At 38.6% G+C, this 26,811-nt stretch overlaps 2 protein-coding genes across 4 annotated transcripts in view; both read right to left on the bottom strand.

Annotated features, from left to right (window-relative positions):
* The window catches only part of ryr2a (ryanodine receptor 2a (cardiac)), a 163,482-nt gene extending 156,177 nt beyond the window's left edge, over window positions 1-7,305 (bottom strand). The window contains exon 1 of the mRNA XM_041815659.1: window positions 7,247-7,305. Coding sequence (XP_041671593.1) covers window positions 7,247-7,294 — 48 coding nt within the window. The 5' untranslated portion in view covers window positions 7,295-7,305. The remainder of the gene's footprint in view (window positions 1-7,246) is intronic.
* Window positions 7,306-11,790: 4,485 nt separating this feature from the next.
* mtr (5-methyltetrahydrofolate-homocysteine methyltransferase) overlaps window positions 11,791-26,811 on the bottom strand; it is a 32,050-nt gene continuing 17,029 nt past the window's right edge. For 2 of the 3 annotated variants that reach the window (XM_041814893.1, XM_041814895.1), the window contains 14 exons: window positions 26,161-26,313; window positions 25,969-26,076; window positions 25,477-25,577; window positions 20,553-20,620; window positions 19,744-19,864; window positions 19,081-19,162; window positions 18,843-18,941; window positions 17,841-17,913; window positions 17,345-17,500; window positions 16,724-16,923; window positions 16,188-16,385; window positions 13,249-13,441; window positions 12,805-12,917; window positions 11,791-12,576 (listed from right to left, as the gene is read on the bottom strand). In XM_041814893.1, coding sequence (XP_041670827.1) covers window positions 12,487-12,576; window positions 12,805-12,917; window positions 13,249-13,441; window positions 16,188-16,385; window positions 16,724-16,923; window positions 17,345-17,500; window positions 17,841-17,913; window positions 18,843-18,941; window positions 19,081-19,162; window positions 19,744-19,864; window positions 20,553-20,620; window positions 25,477-25,577; window positions 25,969-26,076; window positions 26,161-26,313 — 1,755 coding nt within the window. In that variant the 3' untranslated portion in view covers window positions 11,791-12,486. Of the gene's footprint in view, window positions 12,577-12,804; window positions 12,918-13,248; window positions 13,442-16,187; window positions 16,386-16,723; window positions 16,924-17,344; window positions 17,501-17,840; window positions 17,914-18,842; window positions 18,942-19,080; window positions 19,163-19,743; window positions 19,865-20,552; window positions 20,621-25,476; window positions 25,578-25,968; window positions 26,077-26,160; window positions 26,314-26,811 lie in introns of those variants that run through there. The other variant, XM_041814894.1, reaches the window with a different exon arrangement.

Genomic DNA, 26,811 nt, shown 5'->3' with positions numbered 1-26,811 from the left:
CTTTATGTGTAGATTTACTGTTTTAGGACTAAAGGATTATTTAGCGTTTATCTACCTGCACATTTGTGGATCATAAACAGATTTATCACTACCATCTGCAGCTAAAAAAAATCATTATATTTTATTATCGTTCTGTGGTTCTCTTGTTAAGTACAGTAATGTTTATAGTGGTTGTCATTAATCTCAGTTTTACTGTGAACCTTAAAGCATTTATATGTCTGTTTATCCTGTTGTTGTTGTTCTGTAAGTCTCTATGTCTTTGATTCTGTCCCATCAGGACTCTCGTCTCTTCAAACCTAACCAGGACAAGGCCTGGAAATGAGCCATGGACTGAAGTCTTGTAAAATTTTATCAGCTGTACTCTAACCAGGGAAGAGATGAACACGCACCACAGGCCAAATGTGGGTATTTTAGAGCAGTTTTAGGTGAATTTACTCGACCTACCAGCCACTGGGGCAGCAAAATAAAACAGAGATTTACTGACAGTCAAAAGGATCAACAGAGTCCCAGCTTCCTGACGTTAGAACCGATCAGACCCTCCCTGAGCACAGAGACCTGTAGGGAACTTTTAGAAACTACTTTGTTTTAATTTGATGAAAGGGAAATGCTCTCTCTCTCTGGCCTTATCCTGTTCATGTCGATGGAGTTATAATATCCTCCTGCTGCCTTTAAACATGTGGAAGATAAATAATAATAATAATAATAATAATAATAATAGTATTTACTATCATTATTATTATTATTATTATTATTATTAGTCCACCACTGCTCCTAAATAATAATTACAATTACAATAAGAATTATTATTTTTTTATTGTTATCAGTTCATCAATGCTCCTAAATAATATAATTACAATAATATATATTTATTATTATTATCAGTTCACCACTGCTCCTAAATAACAATTACAATAAGAATTATTAATTTTTTTATTATTATTATCAGTTCATCAATGCTCCAAAATAATAATTCTTACAATAATATATATTTATTATTATTATTATCATTATCAGTCCACCACTGCTCCTTCGTGTCTCATTTACCTTTGAAAAATCACAGACAGATCAGTGGACAGCTAGAAGTCATCAAACATTTTTGTTTTTACTGTTCCCTCATTCCTTTGTTCTGTGGTTACGTTCATATTTAAATCTTCCTATTAAAGCAGGTGTGTGTCCTAACACAGGGTCAGTTACCTGAAGTTAGACAGTAACTCCTGTTGGATAAGGACCAGCCCTCAGATCCCAGACTCAGTGATGGGACCTAGACCTGGACCAGAGATAAACCAGAGGACAGGACTGATCCACTTTATCAGACTGATGATGAAGCATGGACGAGCATCACCATAATCAATCACATCATTGATTACAAACATATTTGTATTCATTAAATCAAATCAAATACTAAAATACAGAAACATTTCCCATCATTCATTGCTCCTCTGGATCAGGATGATTGTGTTTCTGATTCTTAAACACTCCTTTTTCTATTTTTATAAAGGATTTTTTATTTATTTGGAGGATTAAGGTCAGAGAGCTCACAGCAGCGTGTTCCTGATAGACGACCATCTCTGATTGGTCAGCAGGTTTAACGCTGTACTATTGAGGAATTTAGACTCAAACATCCAGATTCTTTTAAAAATGTCCCATATTACGTTCATTTTAGCTGGGTTCTTAGACAGTCATGGACGAAAGTATTGGCACTCCTGGAATTTTTCCAGAAAATACACTATTTCTCCCAGAAATTGTTGCAATTACAAATGTTTTTGGTATACACATGTTTATTTCCTTCATGTGCATTGGAACAACACAAAAAATCCAAAGAAAAAAGACAAAATTGACATAATTTTACACAAAAGTCAAAAAATGGGCCGGACAAAAAGATTGTCCCCCTTTTAAAACTGTGGGTAAATCATTTTATTTCCAGCATGTGATGCTCATTTAAACTCACCTGTGGCAGTTACAGGTGCTGACAATCTAGAAATCACACCTGAAGCCAGTTAGAATGTCTAAAAGTTGACTCAGCCTTTGTGTTGTGTGTCTGTGTGTGTCACACCAAGCATGGAGAAGAGAAAGAAGAGCCCAGAACTGTCTGAGGACTTAAGAAACAAAATTGTGGAAAAATATGAACAATCTCAAGGTTAAAGACCATCTCCAGAGATCCTGAAATTCCTTTGTCCACTGTGTGTAATATAATCAAGAAGTTTATAACCATGGAGCTGTGGCTAATCTCCCTGGACGTGGATGGAAGAGAAAAACTGACAAAAGAATGCAACGCAGGATAGTTGGAATGGTGGATAAACATCCTCAGTCAACTTACACACAAATTCAGGCTGTCCTGCAGACTCAGGGTGCAAAAGTGTCAGCTGGGACCATACGTGGTCATCTGAATGAGATGAAGCGCTATGGCAGGAGACCCAGGAGAACCCCACTGCTGACAAAGAGACATAAAAAAACCAGACTGGAGTTTGAGACTAAGGTAGAGCTTTTTGGAAAAGCACATCATTCTACTGTTTACAGAAAACAGAATGAGGCCTACAAAGAAACGAACACAGTACCTACAGTCAAACATGGTGGGGGTTCAAAGATGTTTCGGGTTGTTTTGCTGCCTCTGGCACTGGGTGCCTTGACTGTGTGCAAGGAATCATGAAATCTGGAGACTATCAAAAGACTTTGGGCCGCAATGTAGGGCCTAGTGTCAGAAAGCTGGGTCTGGGTCAGAGGTCATGGGTGTTCCAGCAGGACAATGGCCCCAAACATACCTCAAAAAGCACCAAGAAATGGTTGGAGACAAAGCTGGAGAGTTCTGAAGTGGCCAGCAATGAGTCCGGATCTAAATCCCAGAGAAAATCAGACAGAGCTGAGGAGAGACATGACGGAAAGTGCCACAGGCTGGGTTCGAACCTGGGCCGACTGCGTACACGGGGTGTACCTTAAACCACCAGACCATCTGCTCTATCGTAGTGGTTCTCAAATGGTGTGGCAAGGCAAGTCTAGTTGTGCCTTGGGAATTTTTACAACCTTGCCTGAATAATACGACCACACAACGATACAACTATACAACGATATATACAATACAACCAAAGATACCTTTACATGTGTGTGCAGTGATATTTTCAGATTCTATCAGTGATGAAAAGAACTACTGTGATAATATTGTTTTAAAACTCATGATATCAGAAGGCATTAAAATATCCAAAAACTGGACAACCACTTCAACAACAAAATCATTTCTGTGGTGTTTTGTGCCATTTCTCACTGAGCCTATATTTCACATGTGCGTGTTTTGGATAATTTGGAGTAAAAATGACTATTAACAGGTCCAAAATGGTTTGGACTTGCTTCAGCAGATTGCTTGAATCTGAATAAGGCTGTTGTGGCCAAAACATAAGAAGCAAAAACATACATTTTAGCATGTATTTTTGTAATTTAGATTTCCTAAATGGTGGAGCAAGGCATGTCTAGGTGTGCATCATGAGTCTGAACAACCATCTGTCAAACTACAACTTTACATCAGCTAAAGATAAGAAGATGTTTTGCCTTAAGCAGAAAAGGGTTAAAAATCACTGCTCTGTTGGACTGGGATCTGGTGACTGTGGAGGCCATTGAAGTTCAGTGAACTCATGTTCAAGAAACCAGTCTGAGATGATCTGAGCTTTGTGACAGGATGCATTATCCTGCTGGAAGGAGCCATCAGAGGATGAGTCCGCGGTGGTCAAAAAGGGAGGAACATGGTCAACAACAGAACTCAGGAAGCCTGCAGGGTTAAAACCACGCTCAGTTGGTACTCAGGGACCTCTTTTTCAGACAATTATCTGTAAACTCTAGTGATGGTCGACCATTCTCTATAAACTCTAGAGATGGTTGACTGTTCTCTGTAAACCCTAGAGATGGTTGACTGTTCTCTGTAAACCATAGAGATGTTTGACCGTTCTCTGTAAACTCTAGAGATGGTTGACCGTTCTCTGTAAAATCTAGAGATGGTCGACCATTCTATATAAACTCTAGAGATGGTTGACTGTTCTCTGTATACTCTAGAGATGGTTGGCTATTCTCTGTAAACTCTAGAGATGTTTGACCGTTCTCTGTAAACTTTAGAGATGGTTGACCGTTCTCTGTAAACTCTAGAGATGGTTGACTGTTCTCTGTAAACCCTAGAGATGGTTGACCATTCTCTGTAAACTCTAGAGGTGGTTGACTGTTCTCTGTAAACTCTAGAGATGGTTGACCGTTCTCTGTATGCTCTAGAGATGGTTGGCTATTCTCAGTAAATTCTAGAGATTGTTGACTGTCTCTGTAAATCCTAGAGATGGTCGACCGTTTTCTGTAAACCCTAGAGATGGTTGACTGTCTCTGTAAACTCTGGAGATGTTTGACCATTCTCTGTAAACTCTAGAGATGGTTGACCGTTCTCTGTAAACTCTAGAGATGGTTGGCTATTCTCTGTAAACTCTAGAGATGGTTGACCATTCTCTGTATACTCTAGAGATGTTTGACCATTCTCTGTAAACTCTAGAGATGGTTGACTGTTCTCTGTATACTTTAGAGATGTTTGACCATTCTCTGTAAACTCTAGAGATGGTTGACCATTCTCTGTATACTCTAGAGATGTTTGACCATTCTCTGTATACTCTAGAGATGTTTGACCATTCTCTGTAAACTCTAGAGATGGTTGACCATTCTCTGTATACTCTAGAGATGTTTGACCATTCTCTGTAAACTCTAGAGATGGTTGACTGTTCTCTGTATACTCTAGAGATGTTTGACCATTCTCTGTAAACTCTAGAGATGGTTGACCATTCTCTGTATACTCTAGAGATGTTTGACCATTCTCTGTAAACTCTAGAGATGGTTGACTGTTCTCTGTATACTCTAGAGATGTTTGACCATTCTCTGTAAACTCTAAAGATGGTTGACCGTTCTCTGTATACTCTAGAGATGTTTCACCATTTTCTCTAAACCCTGGAGATAGTTGGCTATTCTCAGTAAATTCTAGAGATTGTTGACTGTCTCTGTAAACCCTAGAGCTGCTCGAAAAAACTTTAGATCATCTTAACGGCAGACAAGCCAGCTTACTTAGCTCGACTTCCTGTTAGCTCAGCTAGCACTAAAGCTAGTATTCTGCAGGCAGCATCTGCCTGTCAAGCTATCTGTCAATCAACTGAGGCATGCCAATCCGTGCGCAGAGAAGTTTTTCCTAAATAAAATCTAAATGATTGTGGTACAAATAAATTCACCCCTGTACAGGCTGTAATCCAGTTAATTTCAAGTTTAAAAAAAAAAGGCTTTTTCACATGTGCTGTGTACGTGTCTTCCAGTGTTCCTGCAGCCAGCCTCCAAGTGGACACTCGCTGTATTGCAATTTTTTAACTTCCACATTGGCTTCATTTTTCAGGACCAGAGATTGCCGCTTGGTCTAGACGGATGAAGGAAGACCAAAGTCTGATCAACAGGAGACTACTGAATGCTACCTATTGACGTAGCATGGCGGCGGCACGTACTGACGCAGCAGCCCGGCGCTCCATCACTAGCAGCAAAACCATGTACCATGCTCAGGTCCACATGGATTGGTCTGACACCATCTCTAAGAACAATACGCACGCATTCACACTGATTAGAGAGACCTGGTTCTGGCCTTGGGCTGAGGGATTATTAATCTGGTAAAATGTTAGTACCAGGGCCAACACATCTGATACCTACTGAACAGAATCAGACTTCAGTGCTTCATTTCAGGACCCCGCCAACCCAAAACCAGGGGCAAAACTTGGCCATGGTGTTTGCACCATGTATGTGCACTGATTTTATTTCAGCAGAGCATGGACATCTTTAATCATTTAGCTGTGCAGAGTCTCCATGTTTTCCTAACTATGTTCTGTTAGGATCTCTATATTTCTCAGAATCTTTACAATCCTGAGCCAGCTTTAATCCACTTCAACCTTTAACACACTTCTTCTCTTAAAATGACTGATTCAGGCACCAGCATGGTTAAAAAGTATTGATTTAGCATCAGTATCACAGAACACCCAACCCTACTCAGATGTGAGATCATGAAAATCTCTGCTGGCACAGTTTGAGTCCTGATGCACACAGAGATGAACCAGAACTACAGAAACCAAAACACAGAGCTGCAGGACTCAGGTTTAAAATCATGTCTCTATTGCAGACTAACAGTATCAGCTGATTTACGGTTTTAAATCTCTACAGAACACAGCCGATGGAGGGAAACCCCTCACTGCTCGCCAGATCCACCCACTTCACCAATCAGTGGCACCGTATGTCTAAACCAGAGTCTCTCTCTCTCTCTCCGTGGTTAAATCTGAGAGAAGATTGTCACCATGAGGACATCCATCCTCTCCTGTCACACGCTCCGATTAATGCTGAGTAATAATATGAGTATTGATCCATGCAGAGTCAGAACAGAGAGACTCAGAGCTCCGACATGTCCAACATGTTGATCAGAGATCATCTCTGCATCGCTCTGCACCAACCTGCTGCTGCTGCACCGAGAGAGAGAGTCAGTGAAGGAGCACAGCCGCAGACACGTTTATCACTGATGCACCCACAGTTACAACAGCTGATGGTTAAACCAGGCTCACTCTGTTAACCACATCTTCAGGATTTTTTCACTTTTTTCTCCTGTCTGACCGCAGAATTAATGGAACATCCAACAGGTCTTTTCTCTGAATCAGCAGTCACGTCTGATCCATGTCAACAGTAAAACCACATGGGCTCTGTCGCTGATTATTGATTATTGATCATCAAAGAGTCAAAATCAGCTGATATCAAACCAATGCATCGGTACATCCCTACATATTTGGCTCTGGTTTCTGCAGGAGGAAACAGAAACACCAGTGGATTATCAACAGTGGGCTCCTCCACACTCCTCCTCTCACTCCATCACACGCACGCGCGCGCCCAGCATCGTCTCAGAGCCGAAGTGCAGAGGATGCAGATTCTCCACACGGAGCCGCACTGCGCCCGCTATAAAAAGCACGCACGCGCACACAAGCAGCAGTGAAAGCAAACGCACGCGCATCGGCATGCGGCTGAACTCCTCCGTAACATGCTGACAGCTCCTCCCTGCTCCTCCTCCTCCTCCTCTCTTCTCCTCAGCCTACTGCGGTAAACTCCCCACTGCCCACGCACACGCACGCTCACGGCCAGCGGGAGGATTGTCCGCAGTGCCCGCGGCTGACAGCCCCCCCTCCTACTCCCCCCAACGGCCCCACGCTCGGTACGGTCTACTCACAGTCCGCAGGAACTGGATCTCGTCCTCTCCTTCTCCTCCGTCAGACATGTCTGCGCCGCTCCGAGCTCCGCCGTGGGTCTGACCTAGGACGGCTGCACCGACACACGCGCACTCAAGCTCCTCTGCCATTGGATGGAGAGACTCACCGAGGGAGGAGCTGACCAGGTGTACGATGGAGAGAGAGAGAGAGAGAGTGGGGGGTAGCTCGTCTGATTTAGTAGTCTCATATTAAACACATCAGACACGAAAATAGGGCTTCAGATAATCCTTTTCTCTCTACAGTGAAATAAAGATAAAATAAAATCTTTTTCTCTTTCATAAATGAAAAAAAAAATTACAGATCACTGTGTTGTCATTTTAAAGTCTGACTTCAGGACTGTAGTTCTCATCAGGAGGCTCTAGGGGGAGGTAACCAACAACATTCAAGTAGTCACAACAACCTGGCTTCATGAAAGAAGAGGGCAGGCTCTAGACTGGCCTGCATGTTAAAGGCAAAGATGGAATGTTTACAGTTTAAACACTAGAGGATGGCATCTTTAAAGGCAAGACTGGAGTGTTTTATAAACTCTAAAGGATGACATCAACTTTTAAGGCAGGAATGTAATGGTTGAAAAACTCTTAAGCATGACATTGTCTTCAAAGGCAAGGATGGAATGTTTTATTAACTCTCAAGGATGGCATTATCTTTAAAGACAAGGATGGAATGTTTTCTAAACTCTAAAGGATGACATCATCTTTAAAGGCAAGGATGGAATGTTTGATAAACTAAAGGATGACTTCATCTTTAAAGGCAAAGGGAATAATTTTTAAACTCTAAAGGAAGACACTGTCTTTCAAAGGCAAGGATGGAATGTTTGTTAAACTCCAAAGGATGGCATCATCTTTTCAGTCAAGGATGGAATGTTTGATAAACTCTAATGGATAACACCATCTTTAAAGGCAAGGCTGGAATGTTTTATAAACTTTAGAGGATGACATTGTCTTTTAAGACAAGGATGGAATGTTTTATGAACACTAAGGATGTCGTCATCTTTAAAGGCAAGGCTGGAATGTTTGAAAAACTAAAGGATGACTTAATCTTTAAAGGCAAAGGGAACAATTTTTAAACTCTAAAGGAAGACATCGTCTTTCAAAGGCAAGGACGGAATGTTTGTTAAACTCCAAAGGATGACATCATCTTTTCAGGCAAGGGGAATCATTTTTAAACTCTAAAGGAAGACACTGTCTTTAAAGGCAAGGCTGGAATGTTTGAAAAACTCCAAAGGATGGCATCAGCTCTAAAGGCAAGAATGTTTCATAAACTCTTAAAAGAAACATCGTCTTTAAAGGCCAAGCTGGAATGTTTTGTAAACTTTAGAGCATGACACTGTCTTTAAAGGCAAAGATGGAATAATTTATAAACTCTAATGGGTGACACCAACTTTAAAGGCAAGGCTGGAATGTTTGAAAAACTTAAGGATGGCATCATCTTTAGAGGCAAAAATTGAATGTTTCATAAACTCTAAAGGATGACATTGTCTTTTAAGGCAAGGATGGAATGTTTGATAAACTAAAGGATGTCATCATCTTTAAAGGCAAAGATGGAATGTTTGATAAACTCTGAAGGATGTTGGTGTCTTTAAAGGCAAAGATGAATAATTTATAAACTCTAATGACACCATCTTTAAAGGCAAGGATGGAAAGTTTTGTAAATTCTAAAGAATGACATCATCTTTAAAGGCATAGATAGAATACAAGTGAAATTTTAAAGGTGACATATTTTACACTTTTAAGACAAGTTTATATCAGTCTCAGAGGTCTCCAAAACATGCCTGTTAAGTTTGTTGCTGAAAAAACTCTAATATTGAATTTGTATATGTCTAAAAACTCCTCTGTTTCAGCCCTGCTCAGAACCAGCTGTTTCTGTCTCTGCATATTCTGTTTTCTGATCATGCCTTGTCAGAGTTCTTGTAGCATTTACACACATTGTAACTGTACTTTCAATGCACCTGGACTTGTATATAGTAAGAAATCAAAGCTTGCGCATTATGTAAATCTTTTTTGTTCTCAGTTTAATTTATTTTGTATATTTGATGTTGAATTCCTGTACACTGACAGCAAAGCTAACTGGAGTCTCATTCCTTGTTGTGTGAACATACTTGCCCAATAAAGCTGATTCTGATATCAGAAGATGGAGTAGTAGAGAATATCTAACAGTGGAGGAAACTCAGAGACAGACAGATAGCATGTTGAAATCATTTACTTCTATGAACAACATTTTTTACAGTGTTCCAGTACCAAGAACATACGCACAACATTTTTTACAGTGTAGTAAAATTAAAGTGATACAGAAACAATCGAATGATTGAGACAAAGCTGCAGCACAACAGGGCTCTAAGACACAAACGTGAGTTTACCTGAGCACCTAAAACTCCCCAGGTGAGCTTCAGGTGAGCTACACCCCCAACACTGATGTTCAAAGATGATTTAATACTGAGATCAGTTTATATTCTCTGTAAACAATCAAATTTTTATCATAAGTGCACCATGTGATCAAATCACTATTTAAGACAAAGGTTAATAAAATCAGCAGTGAAATGGTCCAGACTTGATTTGATGGAGACGAAGCTGCAGCTCATCAGAGCTTTAAGACACAAAGGTGAGTTTACCTGAGAACCTAAGTTTGAGTTAACACAGCCACTTTAATAATTTTACTGTTCCAGATCGAGTCAGAGCCTCAACAATCTGGGTTTATTTAGATCAAGGTTAACAGGTTATCTGTTAGTAGGGCGTCATATTGTTTGGTTTTTTTCCTCATACTGGTGCTAAATCAGTTCTTTTTTTATAGTGCCGGTGCCTGAAAAAATGTGGGTTCAAAGTCAGCAGAACAACAAAAGCGGGCTGTGTATCATAAATGATCTGCAGAAATATCAGATGAACAGCTAAATGCAGGATGAAGGTGGATGTTTGAAGATTTGTTTAACACTGACATCATTCTATTATCAAATATTCAAGTTTTCAGCATGCTGATTATCATTATTACCACTGAAGTTTATGAAATGTGACTTTCAAGTCATAGACATTTAAAAAAATCTTCTGGAAATGTTTTTAATCCTCAAACATTTAAAAGAACAAAAACTAAAATGAATACAAACACCTAAAACACCAGCTCCCAACCTGGGGTCCTGGACCCCTAGGGGGGCGCCAAAGCTCTCTGAGTCCTGGTCTGATCTGCACATACGAACCAGAATGATGATCAGACCCTTTTAATAGTTAAACCAGGTGTTTTTAAAGTGAGAGAGTGAGCTTCACCTGAGATATTATCACATCTGCTTCGCCCCCCTAAAAATAAATTTTGTCTAAAAATAAATGGTTCAAGTTCCAAACTCTCGTCTTGTGGGTAGACTTTTCTCTCTTTTGGTAGAGGATGGTCCAGGAGATGATAAAGGAAGCAGTGAAGCTCCTTTCACTATTATCCAGAGAATTCTAACAGCCTTTATTATGGCTGACACTAAATTATTTTTGGGTTGCTTGGCTCAGCTAGGAACCTTCTTAAAAAAACAACAACTATTTATTGGACTCTCTTCTCCTGCTCAGCCCTGATTGGTTTCTTCTGTTCCTGTGTTTGATATCAGTCTATCTGTGAAATGAAGGTCTGTCAGTGAGGGTATATTCTGTTGGGTCAGATTATTTATTCTTTATTTATGAGGGTTAATTTGGGGGGGGGGGGTTGGGAACCAGTGACCTAAACGAAACTATACTCATTCAAACATCAGAATGCTCTAAAAAAACATAAAAACAAATAAAAACAGCGTATTACTCTGTGAGCATTTGTAGTGTAACTGTTGAGTTTTAAATAAAGTTTCTATGGTTTGAATCTTGGCTGACTCAGAGCCGCTGACCTCAGTGACGTTTCAGTAAACTAAACCAGAGCTGGAGTTTAATGTTCTCTCTTCTTTTGACTGATGATTCAATCACATCATTTTGTTGTCTTTAATGTGAATCGCTCTGGATTAAAGGAACATTTCAACACTTTTAATAACAGCTCTCTGACTTTAACCAGCTGATCAGGTGACCAATGCTGTGAAGGTCATTTGTATTGTTTTGTTTTAATTCTCTCAGTTTATTTCCTTTATAATAAAATATTCATATCTGCTGTTTTTTCAGATAATTCACTCATGATCATTAATAAAATAAACATTTCTAATTATTCAAACTTTGATAGTTATTTATTTATCAAACATGTACTGAGACCTGATTTAATTCTTTAGTAAGAATTTTAAGTTTTTATGATTTTAGATGTTTATCATCTGATTATTCTTCTCCATGTTTGAGCGACTGATTCTTTCCAATAGAAAATTAAATATTTTTATGAGAAATAAAATCAATAAAAACTCTAAGATCAGTGGATGGTAGAGCTGCAGACAGAGGAGGAAGTCAGGCCTCTGAACTGTCAAAATAAGACAAAATAATAATAATAATAATAATAATAATAATAATAATAATAATAGTAATAATAATAATAATAATAATAATAATAATAATAATAATAATAATAATAATAGTAATAATAATAATAATAATAATAATAATAGTAATAATAATAATAATAATAATTAGCTCATAAGGACCCCGATCAACAAAGAGACGATGTGACTTATAGTCTAAATGGAGACTTGGTCCAGAATCAGGAGGTCCTGGTCAGTCAGTCCTGGATCAGTAGACTTGGTCCTGGATCAGTTCTCCCAAGTCATGGAAAACTAGTCCCTGGTCCCGCATCAGTCAGTCAGTCTAGGATAAGTAGTCTTGGTCCTGAAAGAGAAGGCCCTTGTCCTGGATCAGTAGTCCTGGATCAGTAGTCCTGGTTCTAGATCAATAAGTCAATCCTGGATCAGTAGTCCTAGTCATGGAACAGTAGTCCCTGATACTGAATCAGTCAGTCAGTCCAGGATCAGTTGTATTATTTCCTGGATCACTAGTCCTTGTTAATAGTCAGTATTCCTGGTCCTGGATCAGTTGTCCCTGGTCTTGGATCAGTTGTCCCTGGTCATGGAACTGTAGTCCATGGGCCTGCATCAGTCAGTCAATTCATGACCAGTTGACCCTGGTCCTGGACATTGTCCTTGGTCCTGGTTCAGTTGGCCCTGGTCCTGGATCAGCTGTCCCTGGTGCTAGATCAGCTGTCCCTAGTCACAAAACTGTAGTCCCTGGTCCTACATCAGTCAGTCCAGGATCACTTGTCCCTGATCCTTGCTCTGGTGTCACTGGTCTGGATCGTAGCCGAGGATTGGCCCCAGCCACCGCTCCACCTCCTCCACCCTCATGGTCTTCCTCCTGGAGTAGTCTTCAACCTGAACAGGGAGAGAGGAGACGGATCAGAGTCAGCTCCTAGATCTGAATCAAGATACATTCAGCTGATCCTGATGTGGATTTAACATCTCTGCACTGTCATTATTTTACTGGTTTTTACAGGAAGGGGGTCAAGTAGGGTCTGAAGCAGATCAGCATCAGATGGTGGTAACCACGATCACAGTGGCGCCCACAGACCTTGGTAAGATCTTTGTAAAAATGAGACTGGCCTGGTCTTTAGAGATCTTTCCTACAGCGAAGTAAGACGACTGAGGATGAGAGAAGTAGAGACCACAGACGGATGCAGCCGGAGACATGGCCAAAGACTCCGTCAGACTGATGCCTGCACAGAGACAGATGTTGAATTAACGGGGAAATAGACAAAAAATAAAACAATAAAACAAGGCAAAACATAAAAATGTAACAAACAGGGAAATAGACAAAAATTAAAACAACAAAACATGACAATAAATAAATATAGCATTAACAGGGAAATACTGGGGTTAAATTAATACTGATTTGATATAACATTACTTGGATGACCGCAAACATTAAAGGTTAATTTTGGTGACTTCTGTTTAATTGCTTTATTATTAAAATCATTTAAATCTGTATTGGTATTACACTGAAGACTAAATTCTGTATCATGTCATATAAAACAGCAGGTCTCTCACCCGTCCTCTCATTAATCTGTGCCAGTCTCCACATGGTGTTCTTCTCCGTGTGGTCAGGCTGACTCGGGTAACCTGCTGCCGGTCTGATTCCCTGGTACCGGACTCTGTGAAGGTCGGCGGCCTGCAGCTCCTCTTCACAGCTGTAACCCCACAGATCTTTACGAACACGACAGTGGAGCTCCTCTGCAAAGGCCTGAAGGACGAAAACACCAGTATAAGGGGTGTAAAGGTGTGTGTACTCGTACCGTATCCGTTTGGATAGGCCTCTCAGTACAGTACAGGCTTGTACCGAACAGATACATATTGAAAGCTCATACACAGACGGAAAACCAGAGAACAACTCACTTACACACTGTCCTGAAAACCACACAGCCACAGCAAACAACAGCAACAGTCTGAATATTCCCAGATAAAAGTGTCCCGTTTCAGAACTCTTTGTTTCCCAGTAAAATACAACAGTGGACAAAGACAACAACAGCAGCGCTGACATTATTCAGCAGCTGTGCTGCTGACAGCACGTCGTCCAGTGGACCAATCAGAGCATTTGAAAAGGCTCCACTCAAACAAGAACGTCACTGTAACGAGGAGGAACAACAAAAAGTCTCACCAGCCAGTTATGAATGTCCCATGATGTTAGATCTTTTTATTATAACAATGGTGCTCTGGTTTTGTGATTAGTTAATTCTAAACGCGGTACCTTCGACTGTCAGCCTCAGAGGAGGGGGAGAGAAGACTCCATGTCTGCAGATGCGTCATAGGGAAAGTCATCCTCAGATTTCACACGGCTCTAACATTTTAATCCACCAAGATGGGCTGTGAGTTCTTCCAAACTTTGTAGTAGGTCCCATTGGTTAAAAAAGTAATCCAGTGTTGAAGTCCATGTTAAAATCGGCAGGATAGGCGTTAATTAGCATGCTTAACAACTAACTTACCGTTGTACAATAATGTGTACATGTTGGCTAGGAAATGTTAGTCTTTAAAGAATGGGTATAAATATGTCAATATATCAATGAAAATAACCTAGTAATTCAAAAATGTATCTATTTATCAATATTTTTAATCATTGAAGACCTTATGGAAGGAGGCTGGAGCACCATTAATAATTTAAATGTAATTTAATCAGCCTATTTATTTTAATACAATTTAATTTAAAAAAAAATCTGAAATTAATGCTTTAATTACCGTACCGAAAACATACTGAACCATGACTTCAAAACAGAGTTACGCACCGAACTGAAATTTTTCCATATTGTTACAACCCTAATAAATTTATATATAAAAATATCAGGGCTGTAAAAAGATTAAATATTTTATTTTTTTTAAATCTATTTTTGGGCATTTTTGTGCCTCTATTTGACAGATGAGGACAGCGGACGGAGTCAGAAACAGGGACGAGAGCGGGGGAGAGACATACGGCAAAGGGCCCCAGGCCGGACCCGAACCCTGGCCGTCCACGTACATGGGGTGCCCCTCAACCACTAGGCCATCTGCACCCAAAAAGATTAAATTTTTTAATTGGAATTTATCTCAGAATTTCTGTAGTTAATTGCAATTAATCGTGCCCTCTTATTGCATTTTAAATTCCACTATTTTGCATATAGTTTTTATGTCATTTCTTGTTATTCTTCCGTCTTAAACTAGCTGTAATTGATTTCATGCTTAGATATATACCTATTATTATTGGTAGATCGAAGATTCAATATAAACTTAACAGCGGAAAAAATAAACTTGTTATGGATTGAACATTAAATAAGACAACAGTAAAAAGGTTGAGATGACTGACTTTTTCACTAAGCTGTTGGTTAATTTTATAAAGTAAAATGAGACATTAAGGAGAAGTGATGGACCTATTTCACATCACTGTGGCTGTGAGGAGACTAATATTGTGCTGAAAGGGACAACAAAGCATGAAATTAATCATGGGGAAAAAAGTGCACTACTTGTGGACCTTGATTAATTGCAATTAATTTAAATAATATTAACAGACCTAAAAATGTTTTACATTAATATTTTATTCTACCTTATTGAGCTATTTTTTCACCTACAACTGATCTAATTATTGATATCAAATTTTCATTAACCTTTTAAGATTTTAACCTTTCAAATGACAGATTTTGTATGATGCTTTTAGATATAAAACAGAAAAATGAACTATTTTCAATACACTACATGCAAAGAAATTTTTTGTGCTGAATTATTACAGACTGTGTTAATAATTGGCAGCAACAGTGATTTTTATGTATTATTTTTTGCATGTTGTCTCTCCATGTGCCAAACATGGTCAAAATGTCGCCACCTGGTGGAAAGCAATAAAAATGGTCGATTCCAAGGCAAAAAGCCCAGATTGACACCCAGGTATAATAAAATGCATGTATTATGCTTTACTGGAAGTGAGATCAAAACTGTCAGTTTGAATGGGTTTCAATGGGGCCGTTTTTGCTCTTAACAGCTTGAGTGTAACTTTTGCTTGTAAACAGTGTATCTTAGACTTACTGCAGGAGCTGAGATGGAAAAACAAGATCAAGTAAAAATACACAATCTTGCCAAAATTCATTCATTTAAACAATGAAAAGTGCCTAAGATGCACACAATCATCCCTAATTGAAGACATTAGTCCAAGAAAAAGACCAGATACACATCAGAGACTTCAGCAAACAGCGTTAGAGACGCCAACACAGCAGACATGAAAGACAAAACAAGAATCTCAGGTAAATCAGTTACCTGTAGTAAAAATCACTTATATGTGATGAACCAATGGATGCAGAAATGTTCTGATGATAACTGCAGCGTGCAGCGCCACCTAGAGCTTAAACTGACTAACTTTACTACATTATCCCTGGTCTAGAACACCTCCTCCTGACCTCCAGCTGACCTTGACACTTCCCTGGGATCACATGACTGCAAACAGCCTATCCAGGTGATTCAGGCCCGTACTGTACCTCAGCGAGGCGGTCTGCGAGGGCTTTGACCATGATGCTGCTGTAGTCATCTCCCTGATCCTGATAATGCCGACTCAGCTCTTCAGCTCCAAACACCCCAACAGCAAACAGACCCAGGTAGTCCTCCATGGCGCTGTCTACGGGCGCCACGAAGTCCGACAAACACAGAAAGGGCTCAGAGCCGTCCACCTTTTCTACCTGTAGGAAAAAATACACAAAGAAAAGACAAAAGTGGATATAATCAATGACGAAAACATTAACGAAGAACATGAGTCTGGCGTAAATACAGCTGCAGCTCTTCCTTCCTTTAGCTTTAATAAAGGGTTTTTAGTTTTAGAGCAGAATGAACCCATTTAAACAGACTGTCCTACATCTCTGAGGGTCAACGACCAATCGCAGTCCAGCATTACTTTGTTTACATGATATGACCATTGGCAGCTACATGTTACCATGACAACCACTCCTGGACCATTGGCTCAGCTTTAAAGCTCTAAATACAGGACATAGAGAATTTAGCACCTGTAAATGTCCCTCACCTGCTGCCGTAGTCCGTGGAAGGTGGCGATAGGTTTGGTGTCTCTGTGGACTGTGATATCATCTCTGTAAACGTTGATGTCATCACCCTCACTCTGAGCACGCCAGAAGCCCACAAGACCCCGCCCCCTTAGACTGCCGCTGTCAATCATCTGGTGCAGAAGACGCTGGCCGTCGTTAAAAACGCGCCGAGCCTCCTCGCCTGGAGGATGGAGGATATATGTGTATATATATATATATATATATATATATATATATATTTTTTAATATATATACACAGACTCAACTGAGACTGAGTATTAGATTTTACATTATCTATAAATATATTTAAATATACAAAGACTCTACTGGGACTGATTATTTCATTATATCTATTTATCATTTATATAAACAGACTCAGTCTGATTATTAAATGATGGTTGTTTGTATCTGTGACTTTAAATCCTTTCACAGGAATCTCTCAACAACATCGTTAGCTTCAACAAAAACCCACTATAAGACAAATCTATATCTATGAGTACTGATCCTCTTTGTGATTGGACCTAAAATAACCACAGTTAAAGTAAAACAGCACGGACCAGGCCAGCTGTGTTCAGGATAATGTTCAAAGTGAGACGTCGTACCAACAGTCTTGTCGTTGAAGATCTTTGGGTAGCCTCTGTTGGGGTACTTCCCTCTGAGCTGCCACACGTCAAAGAACGGCTTCCAGTCGATAAAATCACAGACACGAGTCAGATCGTAGTGACTGAAGACCCGAGGACCCAGGAACTGAGGACGCACTGAAACAGAATAAAAATAAATAAATGAATAAATATCAACAAAATGAACAAATAAATAAATAAATAATATTTAAAAAATAATAAGAAAGGTTATATACAGTTTATTTTTTCTATAATAATATCAGCTTATAGATAGTACCCTTTCTCTTTCTAATAATAATATTAATAATCACAATAAAAACAATTATTAAAACAACAACAACAATAATAATAGCAATAATAATAACAATAATAATAATAATTATTATTATAGTTATAATATTATAGTTATGATAACAATTATAATGATAACTGTAATTACAGTTATAATAATAATGATAATAGAACTGTTTTAACAGACCTGGTGTGCTGGACGTCCAGTCGATGAGTAAACGTTTCTCTCTGGCCTCAGACAGAGACACAAACCGACGATCCTAAAGGAAACAGAAATTTTTCAGCTATATCTGAATTAATTCAACAGTGTCATAAATGTACAAGAATAACTCTTACATATCCTATCAAAAATCCTGGGACATGAGAATAACTAGGGGGTGCTGAGGTCCCTGTCCTACTCCTCCTGGAGGTGTGGAGGGACTAATCAGACTAAACTCTGGTATGTGTTGGCCCCTACTGCTCACTGATCTACAGAGTTGTGTTAGGGGTCCATGCGTGGTCCTGAAGCAGGGCCGGCATCATCAGACACTACCTTGAGCTCTTATATACAACGCTCAGGTGTGTTAAAGGTGGTGGAGTCACCTAAAGACCATTACTGAGAATCTTCACTGAGGGCTAAACCTTTAATAAAGACAGGAGGATCTCATATTTATTTAAGAACTATATCAATCAGCTGATTTAAAGACATCTCTGTGACCCTGACTTCATTATTAGAGGTCTTTGTTTAATATGATTAAAATCATATTTGGCTTTTAATGGTGATAAATTTACCCGTTTTAAAATCTTTTGTGGCTTTGTTGAGATAAACAGTAATGAATGGAAATGATTGTTTTTGACATAGAAAGAGACATATTAGAGGAGATGCATGCTGTGGTGTATGTGTAGGTCTCAGGTGAATGGCTGCAGGCTGCTAACTGAAGTAACCAAGGTTAAAGCTCCCATCCTGATTGTGTCCCCACAACCATCTGTTCCCTACATGTATGTTCCCTTCATCTATGTTCTCTCATGATTACCGACAGATTTGTTGAATCAAAAAATCACTTAAATAGAAGCTGTCAAAGTAAAGGGGGCAAATACTATTCCTCTGCACTTGTAAGTCCCCTCCATTAATGTTCTCTACATGTATATTTCCTCTATGATATGTCCCTCTGTGTGACTCCGCCCCCTCCAGAATAAAAGCTGTCCTCACCTTCAGGGAGTCGAAGTGCTCCTGTCTGATCTCCTCGTACTCCTCCTTCACCTCCTCAAAGAACTCCTCCCTCACCACCTCATCCAGCAGCTGAGAGCACTGAGGGTGAGAATAAAACAGGATCAGGAAACCTGAATAAGTCAGCCTCCTTTAGATCACCTCTGTATGAAGACTGTGAATCAGTGTGTTTGTCTGTTAGCTCAGCAGTGTTCTGTCAATGTCTCAGGTGTTTCCTCACCACCACCACACTCCTGGAAGCATCCAGAACATGAACCACCGGAGACAAGTACCGAGGAGCAATCTTCACTGCCGTGTGTGTCCTAGAACAAGAAACAAACATGAGACAAACCTAATCCATCCTGATGGCTGCCTGAATAAAGATCTTACCTTTGCAGATTTAAAGTGTGGGAGAGTTTCTCTGTTCTTTAAACATCTTTCTGAGTCAGTTTATTCATTGTGGTGATGAACTAACTGCTTCTTATTTACATCCACCTATCTAGTGAGAACTATGTGTCTGTTTATGTATTTGATGATCCTTGTCAGAGCAGAAAACCACACTCACAGCGGCTACCTCTGTTTTTATGGTGCTAAATGTTTCTTTGGCTTTTTCTGTGACTGCAGCTTCCAATCAAAACCTCCTGGAGTTACATGAAATGTTCATCATCAGGACGTTCACCAAACTTTAAACAGTTGAGGTTATACATCCTTTTTACTGTCTCAAATGTTTCTTCTCTCCATAGTGCCTGAAAACGCTCCTATTTCTCCCCTGTAGTCCCCACAGAGTGCAGGAGTGAGAAAAACATATCGCTTTATTATGTGTTCTCCCTTTGAGTCCTCTGGCGCCCCCTAGAACCTGCCTCACACTTTAAAAACTGCTGCTCCATGCTGTGTTTAGTGTTACTTTGAGGTGGTGGCTCCTCCAATCAACAGCGGCGTGCTCATGTTGAGTCTCTGCATCTCTTTGGCCACGTGGATCATCTCATCTAGGGACGGCGTGATGAGACCGGACAGACCGATGATGTCTGCAGGGAGAAAACGTCAAAATATTAAATATCCCTGAGTATTTATAAAATATCTCTTTCTCTAAATAGAACATTTCTGAATATATGAAAAAAATTCTAAACATCTCTGAAAATACATGGATATCTCTAAATATCTCTGAATATATTTACCAAATCTCTAAATATCTCTCTCTCTATATATAAAATATCTCTCTATATATGAAATCTCTCTTTATATACAAAATATGTCTAAAAATCTCTGAATACATGTAAAATATCTCTAAATATATCTCTCTCTATATGAACTATATCTCTAAATAGGTCTAAATGTATGTTAAAAAATGTCTAAATATCTGTCAAAATATATAAAAATAAAATATCTGAATATATATAAAATATCTCAAAATAAATATTTAATATCTGAATATATATAAATGATCATTTTTATTTCTCTCTATATAAAACATCTCTAAATAGCTCTCTCTATACAAAATATCACTGAATTCATTACAAATATCACTGAATATATATGAAATACATATCTAAATATATGTAAAATATCTCTGAATATCAATGATATATCTGAAAGTCATTATTTTTGTCTTAGTAAGGAAAAAACATCACTGCTGGTCATGAAAGGAGACAGGAAGTATACTTGAAATATCCCTAAAAACAGTGATTCAAATTTAATATAAAATGCTGAGAATACCTGCTTTATGTGAGATGGCCTCTCTGAGGATCTGATCACAGGGAACCATCACACCCAGATCAATCACTCTGAAAGATCAATGATTGAATATCAATATTTCATCAATATGAATCAATCACACCCAGATCAATCACTCTGAGAGATCAATGATTGAATATCAATATTTCATCAATATGAATCACTCACACCCAGATCAATCACTCTGAAAGATCAATAATTGAATATCAATATTTCATCAATATGAATCACTCACACCCAGATCAATCACTCTGAAAGATCAATGATTGAATATCAATATTTCATCAATATGAATCACTCACACCCAGATCAATCACTCTGAAAGATCAATGATTGAATATTAATATTTTATCAATATGAATCAATCACACCCAGATCAATCACTCTAAAAGATCAATGAATGAATATCAATATTTTATCAATATGAGTCAATCACACCCAGATCAATCACTCTGAGAGATCAGTGATTGAATATCAATATTTCCCCAGTAATAATCAATCACTCTGATATTCTCTTTTAGAAACCACACATGTCCTGTGGACTAAAGAGGAGAGCGACCCTCCAGCTTGTTATCCTGGCTCCGTTCTAATGCCTGAATCTCTTCAACATTCCTCTCCCAAAACTCCATAAACCTGTCTCCTCACTCACCAGACGCTGACAGACTGTTGTTAAAAGAGGAGGGGGTGCTACACGATGGTAAACATGGCCTTGTCCCTACTTTTATGAGATTCAAAATGAGCTAATATTTTCATGGAATGGTAAAACATCTCAGTTTCAAAATCTGACCTGTTGTTTATATTCTATCGTGACTCAAATACGGGTTTATGTGATTTGACAGTCATTGACATCTGGTTTTATTTACATTTAACACAGCGACCCAACTTTTTTGGAACTGTGGTTGTAGCTCATTGTCTGCATGGTGTTCTGTTTTATCTCTCAGTACAGAAAGTAACTGATGAAATAAATGACACTTAGTGAGAACTTGATTTTGATTAGACATTATTTATGGCTGATTAATGACAGGACGTCCCGTCTGATACCAGCGTTCACAGAGTCAGACCGTTAGCATGGCAGTCACAGGAAGTATGAGCGCTGTGTTTGAAAGGTGGATCATGAATCTCAAGAAATGTCTGTGTTTAAAAATAATCCCGTTATCACTATTTAACTTAAACACCTGTTTTTAAAACCCGGCGTTAAGAGGAAGAGATCGGCTCTGCAGCAGAGGCTCAGTCGTCTCTATAACAGATACAAGTCTACATCAGAGACAACCTGTTGAGAAATATCAGCTCATCAGACATTTACTCACATAAACACCATGAGCTCATTCTATTCCTAATAACATCATTTTACTGTGCAGTACAAATATCTTATTTCAATGATCAAGCTTTAGAAAAACCTGACAGATCTCCAGCTAGCTGACCCTACTGGTGTCCACTATCCTTTCAAAATAAAAGCCTGCTGTGTCAGTCTGGCACCAAATCAGCCCAGCCCCTTTTTTCCCCATGATGCACCAGTGCGGGGATGAAAAGGCGACGTGAGGTGAAGCGTTCAGAGAGCTTAGAGCCGAGCTCACACAGAGGATGACAGACTGGTACGATGCAGAGAGGCTTTACACTAAGATTTAATATTCTGGTGGTTCAGACCGGAGCACATGTGAAGGTTTAGAGTCAGTGATGCTTAATGCCTGGCTCCAGAGCACCATGTGGCTCTTCTGAGTCTAACGAGGAAATATTATTCCCCTGAAATCCTTAAAAAAGGGAAATTTAGACAAAGAAATGATCCATGGCTAGCACATAAATCAGTGGAAAAAATAAATAAATCAGTAGTGCGTATATTTTCACCAGAGAGAACAGACAGATAAATATCACTGACTCTTGACTCTATTCTTGTGTTTTATTACAGTTTTATTAATGTGAGACGGTGAGAGGATATTTCTATCAGTAGAGGTCTAAACTAACAGTTGTGTTGAGGAACAAAAAGTACTTTTTTACCCGTCATATCTTTATTTTTATACACTCTATTAGACACACTAAAACACTGATCATCAACAGGCGGCCTGGGGCCCATATCAGGCCCCTCAAAGCTTCCTGTCTGGCCCCCAGAAGATCATTAAATTCAGAAAAGGAGGAAAAGAAGATGATGTGGTTCTAATAGCGACTTCACATTTTATCTGTTACAGAAATTCACTTGTCAAGAATTACTAGTAAATACTAAAAAAATGCTTAAAACTGTCAGAAATGTTGCAGAAATGGCCTGATAAAGTGTTTAAAAAGGGGTCAGAGAGAGGTAAAAATGGGTGATAAGTGTCAAGATGGGTTGTGGAGTGGCACAATGGGACAAAAACTTGCAGGAAAAGTGGTAAATAGGGGTTAAAATGCGGCAAAAAATTAGTAAAAAAGGGGCAAAAAGTGTAACAAAAATGGATTAAAAGTGGCACAAGAGGGATAAGACAGGCAGGAAAAGTGGTATAAAAGGGGCCAAAGCAGTGGTCCTCAGCTGGTGGGTCAGGACACAAAAAGTGGGCCATGAAGCCCTTATCAGCGGGTCGCCGATGTGGGTCTGGGAAAAAAACTGCTCAAAATTGCCAATGAGACCCTATAGAACACGTATGTTCTGTCCTGTTTCAGTGTACTGTTTTAGGCCAAACTCTACTATCTTTTATTAAATACATCTGATTGACCAAAAAAATTCCCCAAATTTGGGTCATAATTCTCCTTGAGGAGTTGATGCAGGTCCCATGACTCAATCAGTTGAGAATGACTAGGTTAGAGAATAGTTAAAAATTGTGTTAAAGAGGCAAAAAGAATCAAAAATGGGTTAAAAGTGACAAAATGGTGCAAAAATAGCCAATGGCAAAGTAGTGAAAAGGCAGGAGAGCGGGTTGAAGAGTGATAAAATAGCAAAAAGAGACAAAAATTGGTTTAAATTGGCAAAAATGTTGCAGAAAATGCAGACTGAAGCAGTGAAGTAGTGAAAAGTGTGAAACACGAGTTCATATTGGTGCTACTCACAATTAGGGAGGGTCTGTTCTCTGAGGATTTTCAGGGGCCTAGCAAACTCTGTGGGCAGGCTTTCTCCTTGTGGTCTACCACATTCTAGATAATAGGGATGGATCTCACTGGTATCCCTAAAAATGTCCCGTTTTTTGAAGGACAATACTAATACTAATAAAATAATATGTTAACCAGACCAAAATACTGATTTAATTTGTCTTTACTTGAAAGTCTGGCCTTCAGAGACTCTGTGAGACTAAAAGTGGGCCTTGTTCAAATGTACTTGATGACCCCTGCACTAAAACGTCTTTACTTTATATCAGGGGTGTCAAACTCAGTCACAGCAGGGGCCGGATTCTGGATTTAGGTCTAACCTGAGTCTATAAGGGTCAACACAACCTCCAACCGTCAACCTCATTTTCACCAGTAACAAAATGTGAAAAATCAGCACTGATGAAAAATCATTTGGAAACTTAAAAAAAGGAGAAATGATAAGTTTAAAGGCTAAAAATCTGAGATAAAAAGTCCAAATTATTAGTCCAAAAGATCAGAACACTATATCAAAAATAGAAAACTAATGTTTTCAAAGGGCAAATATATGAGTAGAAAGTTGAAATCATAAGTTTGAAAGGTCAAAATATGAGATTAAAAAATCAAAATATCAAAACATAACTAAAAATTTTATATTGTGAGTCTGATACATCAAAACATGCAATTAAAAAGCCAAAGTTAGGAGTTTCAAATGTCAAAATATGAGCTAAAATTCAAAATAATGACTTAAAGTTAAAAATATGACTTAAATTTAAAAATGTGGGTCTAAAAGGACAAAATATGCTATAAAAAAACAAAAATTTAAAATGTCAAAATATGAGAAAACATGAAATCATAAGTTTAAAAGTCAAAATATGGGATTAAAAAGTTTGAGTAAGGAGTTTAAAAGGTCAAAATATAATACAAAATTCCAAATAATGAGTTGAAAAGGTCAAAATATGATTTTAAATTTGAAATTGGGAATTCAAAGATAAAAATAGGATATATAAAGTCCAAAATATGAAATGAAAAGGTCCAAGTATGAAAAGAAAAATCAAATTCAAAAGTTTAAGTTGTTATCTTGAGATTCAAAATTGAAAATATAAAATAAAAGCACAAACCAATTCCTTTCCCACATTCCTGACTTTGCTTGCCGGATATTACCGTTCCTCTGGATTTGGCCTTGAGTTTGACACCCCTGCTTTATATTCTGTTGATTTAGGATGAATATGAAGCTTTCAGTTATCTAATACTGCTATCCAGTCATAATATTTAGGAATAAAATGTATCATTTTCACTTTTTAATTCATCTGAAGAATCACATCTCTGAATTTCATGATTTTTTTACTTAATCTTTAACATAGAGCAGATTAATCTCACTTTTGTAAATAAGTCCGTTATTATGTATAGATTGGCAGATATTTTAACAAATAAGCAAAATAAAATAAACAGGATGTTTTTTTTGTACAATGACTCAAACCAGAGTTGACAATGGGGACAAAAAGTGATGCCTTAACTATCTTTAACTCCAACGTGATATTAAATGACTATAAATGAATAAAAATGAAGGATTCGCATCTCCAGGTTTGGATTGAGGCTCTTTTAAAGGTTTGGGTTGAGTAAAAGTGTTAAGGGCTCTCTGGAGATCAGATGCAGATTAGATTTAAACTCTGATTGGATTTTAGTAAATGCATTTAATAGGATAGAAGTCCTAAACAGTTGATACTGGCTAAATTCTTGTTTTAAATGATCAAATATAAGGGGCACTGACAACATTCCCGTACGGAGGCTCTGGATGTAAATAAGACTGACAATCACAGACAGAGATGATCTCATGGGGTGTGATGTCATCTATGAACCTGCAGCAGTAAACAGGTCTGACCTGAAGTTGTTACAGCCCAGCACCACGCCTACGATGTTCTTCCCAATGTCGTGGACATCTCCTTTAACTGTGGCGAGGACGATGGTGCCCTGATACGGGTCCTGCAGACCAGAGAAATATCAAAGACACATCTATTTATCAAGGCTTTGTTATGAAGCTGGTTGCTGTATGAAAACACTGGTCTGTATTCTCTTTACAATTTATTTCATCCACAAATAAAAAACAAGGAGCTGTTGATGATGTTAGAGGTAGGAATCCCTCTGAAACTGCTCCATTCACATTTTTACTCTTCAATATTTCACATAAAATCCTCTCAGAGCAATTAAATATCACACAAATTAATCAGAGAATTAAACTCTCATAACTGCTGTTCATTTAAATCAGGACTTTTTATGATTATGAATGAATGTTAAAACACTTTCTAATGAAGATGTCTCTGTTATTGTGCTGTAGGAAATAAACATAAATGTTAAATATTTAATATGGACTGACCACATCCTCAGTTGATCCTGACAGAGCCTTCATCTCCTCTCTCTCCTTCTCCATGAAAGGAATCAGATACCCCACAGCCTTCTTCATCACACGGGCCGATTTAATCACCTACAGACAGCAGGGACAGACTATTATTCATCTTTATTTAAATATAATCAAAGACCAGAGAAAGAGGGGGGATCATCCTGTTACCTGAGGGAGGAACATCTTCCCCGCCCCGAACAGATCTCCCACCACCTTCATCCCGTTCATCAGAGGACCCTCGATGATGTGGAGAGGACGGGAATAACGCTGGACCAGAGACCGGCACTCCTCCACATCCTGGACTACATACTTCTCTATACCCTAAAGAGTAAAGACAACATCTTCATCACCATCATCGTCCTCCATGAACTTCTATATACCCTAAAGAAGACAACATCTTCATCATCATCATCATCATCATCATCATCGTCCTCCATGAACTTACCCTAAAAGGTAAATACATCATCATCATCATCATCTTTCCCCCTCTTTATTTATTAGGCTGGGTTTTCTTAAAGGAATACTTCAACATTTTGGCAAATTCACCCATTGCCATAATCCCTATAATCTTACTAATAGGTTTGTTTCCTTTCGTTGTCGGTGCAAGCTATTTTTAGATCGGCGCTGCTGAGTTAGGAGCTGCTCTGCCAACGCAATAGAGTCTTATAGTATCCCGGCTTTCCCTCATCAAACTCATCAGATACACAATCCAGCAACTCCAAAACGCTCTCGTGGACAAGTTGTGACCTGCACATTCACCACGCTATGAAATATTAACGTGTAATTATGTAACGTAACGACACATGAAGCAAATACTCG

The sequence above is a fragment of the Cheilinus undulatus genome, linkage group 20 (genome assembly GCF_018320785.1).
Source record: "Cheilinus undulatus linkage group 20, ASM1832078v1, whole genome shotgun sequence".
In the NCBI taxonomy this organism is placed as follows: Eukaryota; Metazoa; Chordata; class Actinopteri; order Labriformes; family Labridae; genus Cheilinus; species Cheilinus undulatus.
Note: the sequence above shows the minus strand (reverse complement) of the source record. Positions and strands in the feature narration are given on the sequence as shown.